General features: G+C 41.6%; 1 protein-coding gene across 1 annotated transcript in view; it reads left to right on the top strand.

The window, feature by feature from the left end:
• Positions 1–250: 250 nt before the first annotated feature.
• Positions 251–1,688, top strand: part of LOC107576334 (lamina-associated polypeptide 2, isoforms beta/delta/epsilon/gamma-like) — a 6,412-nt gene continuing 4,974 nt past the window's right edge. The window contains exons 1-4 of the mRNA XM_016262528.1: positions 251–313; positions 586–687; positions 825–920; positions 996–1,082. Of these exons, the coding sequence (XP_016118014.1) occupies positions 676–687; positions 825–920; positions 996–1,082 (195 nt within the window). The 5' untranslated portion in view covers positions 251–313; positions 586–675. The remainder of the gene's footprint in view (positions 314–585; positions 688–824; positions 921–995; positions 1,083–1,688) is intronic.

The raw sequence follows: 1,688 nt of genomic DNA, 5'->3' as shown, positions 1-1,688 counted from the left end.
CTCACCAAAAAGAGAGGCAAGCTCTACTAACAACAACGTTTTGCACTGCAGAGCCTCATTGTTTCAACCTACAAGAAGTTGTTTCTGCTTATAAAGCTGGGCAGGGAAAAAAACATAAAAATTGATGTTGCAGTTTAATGTCTCTATGTTTTTCAGTAGTGTGAACAATGGTACCACTCTGTGGTTAAAATTGGTATGGCATTAAATTGCAATGCATGTCATGCTGCAATTTTTACATCCACAGACAGGGACGTTCAGTCAGAGCAGAGATTTTTACCCACGCTGCTTTGTGCCCTCAGCTGGATTCATAAATGTACAGTATGAACATTTCCTTTTGGCACAGATGGCACAGGGATGCTTTTCTGCAGGGATAAAGGGGTCGACAGTACTGTAATTCTGTTTCTTCCACAGATTGTTTTGTGCTGTGATTAATTTTGCACTTTTTTTTTTGCACTTATTGGTTTTTAGAAAACATTGGATTCCATTGCACTGAAGGATTGTGGGCTTTCGGTGCGGCAACTGACTGACTGTTCAAGATGTCATAATGCTTTTCAGTTCTGCTTATTCAATTTAGTTCACTTGCAGGGAAAGATTCAGCACAAGTCTTCAAACGCCACCCAGAATGGGTCTTTGAGTCAAAGCGGGTCCCCGTACAGATCCTTCAGCATCACTCAGATGGTGGAAGAGGGGAGTGTGTGTGTGTGTGTGTTTAAACTGAGAATCTCAATAATTTGGGGATGATTGTCAGTGGTTTTGTTTTGGTCTGTAAGTTATGTGAGTCTTGGGGGTTTATTTTTGCTGTGGGATTGTATTTTTGTCAACAGATTGAGACCAGATTCAGTCCTCAGTCAAAACAAACAGAGATTGAGAGGCGATCTGGTCAGAGAAGCGAGCAGACGGTGGACAGCAGGGCCCTGCGGGTTTGTGGCTACAGATATGTTTGCTTTAACAGCATCACTCAACAAATCTAACAAAAGCTCTGGTTTTCTCATCAGGACTTCATGAGACTGGATAAAGACACCATGACTGGCAGATCTCCTTGTTTAACGTCTCCATCATTCCATCAGAAACGAACTGTCACAGTAACTGCTTTTTCCCCTCTCAGCCTTCCTCTTCTCTCCTCAGGGTCTGCCTCTTCGTTTGTCCTCACTCTTTCGGTGGATGTTTAATTCAGAAGACATGCTTCATTGCCAGACATCTAAGGGGCTTTCACACTCCCTCTGTCCTTTGGGAAATGCTTCTGAGTTCTCTTTAGTTTCTTCCTTTTCTCCCTTTATTGCACTGGCTTTCCAGATGTGAGAGCTCTACCCCCTGTGATATGTACAAAGGAAAAAGCCAGGAAAATGCATCTTTGTAATTTTAGAGAGAAGGTATTATTTTTTTCCCCTCTTATTTTAGGTAAAATGGTAGTGTAAAGTTTAACCACAGCATTGATGTTTGGTAGATCAGACCGAGAAAAGAGCTTATAAGTTCTATCAAAGGCCTGGCATTCTTGTTTCTGACTCATGTTTCTTATGTTAATGCTGTGCACATGAATGCAGATCACATGATGCTTAAGCCCTGTACGGCTGAGCTGCACTGTTACACTCTTCACCTTGTGCCATATTTCAATCCAGAAGCATTTGGAAAAAGTTACTGAAATGTAGGGTTGGGTATCATTTGAATTTTATCGATTCCGATTCTTATCG

This window comes from Sinocyclocheilus grahami, unplaced genomic scaffold, assembly GCF_001515645.1.
Source record: "Sinocyclocheilus grahami isolate Dianchi unplaced genomic scaffold, SAMN03320097.WGS_v1.1 scaffold3520.1, whole genome shotgun sequence".
Taxonomy (NCBI): Eukaryota; Metazoa; Chordata; class Actinopteri; order Cypriniformes; family Cyprinidae; genus Sinocyclocheilus; species Sinocyclocheilus grahami.
Note: the sequence above shows the minus strand (reverse complement) of the source record. Positions and strands in the feature narration are given on the sequence as shown.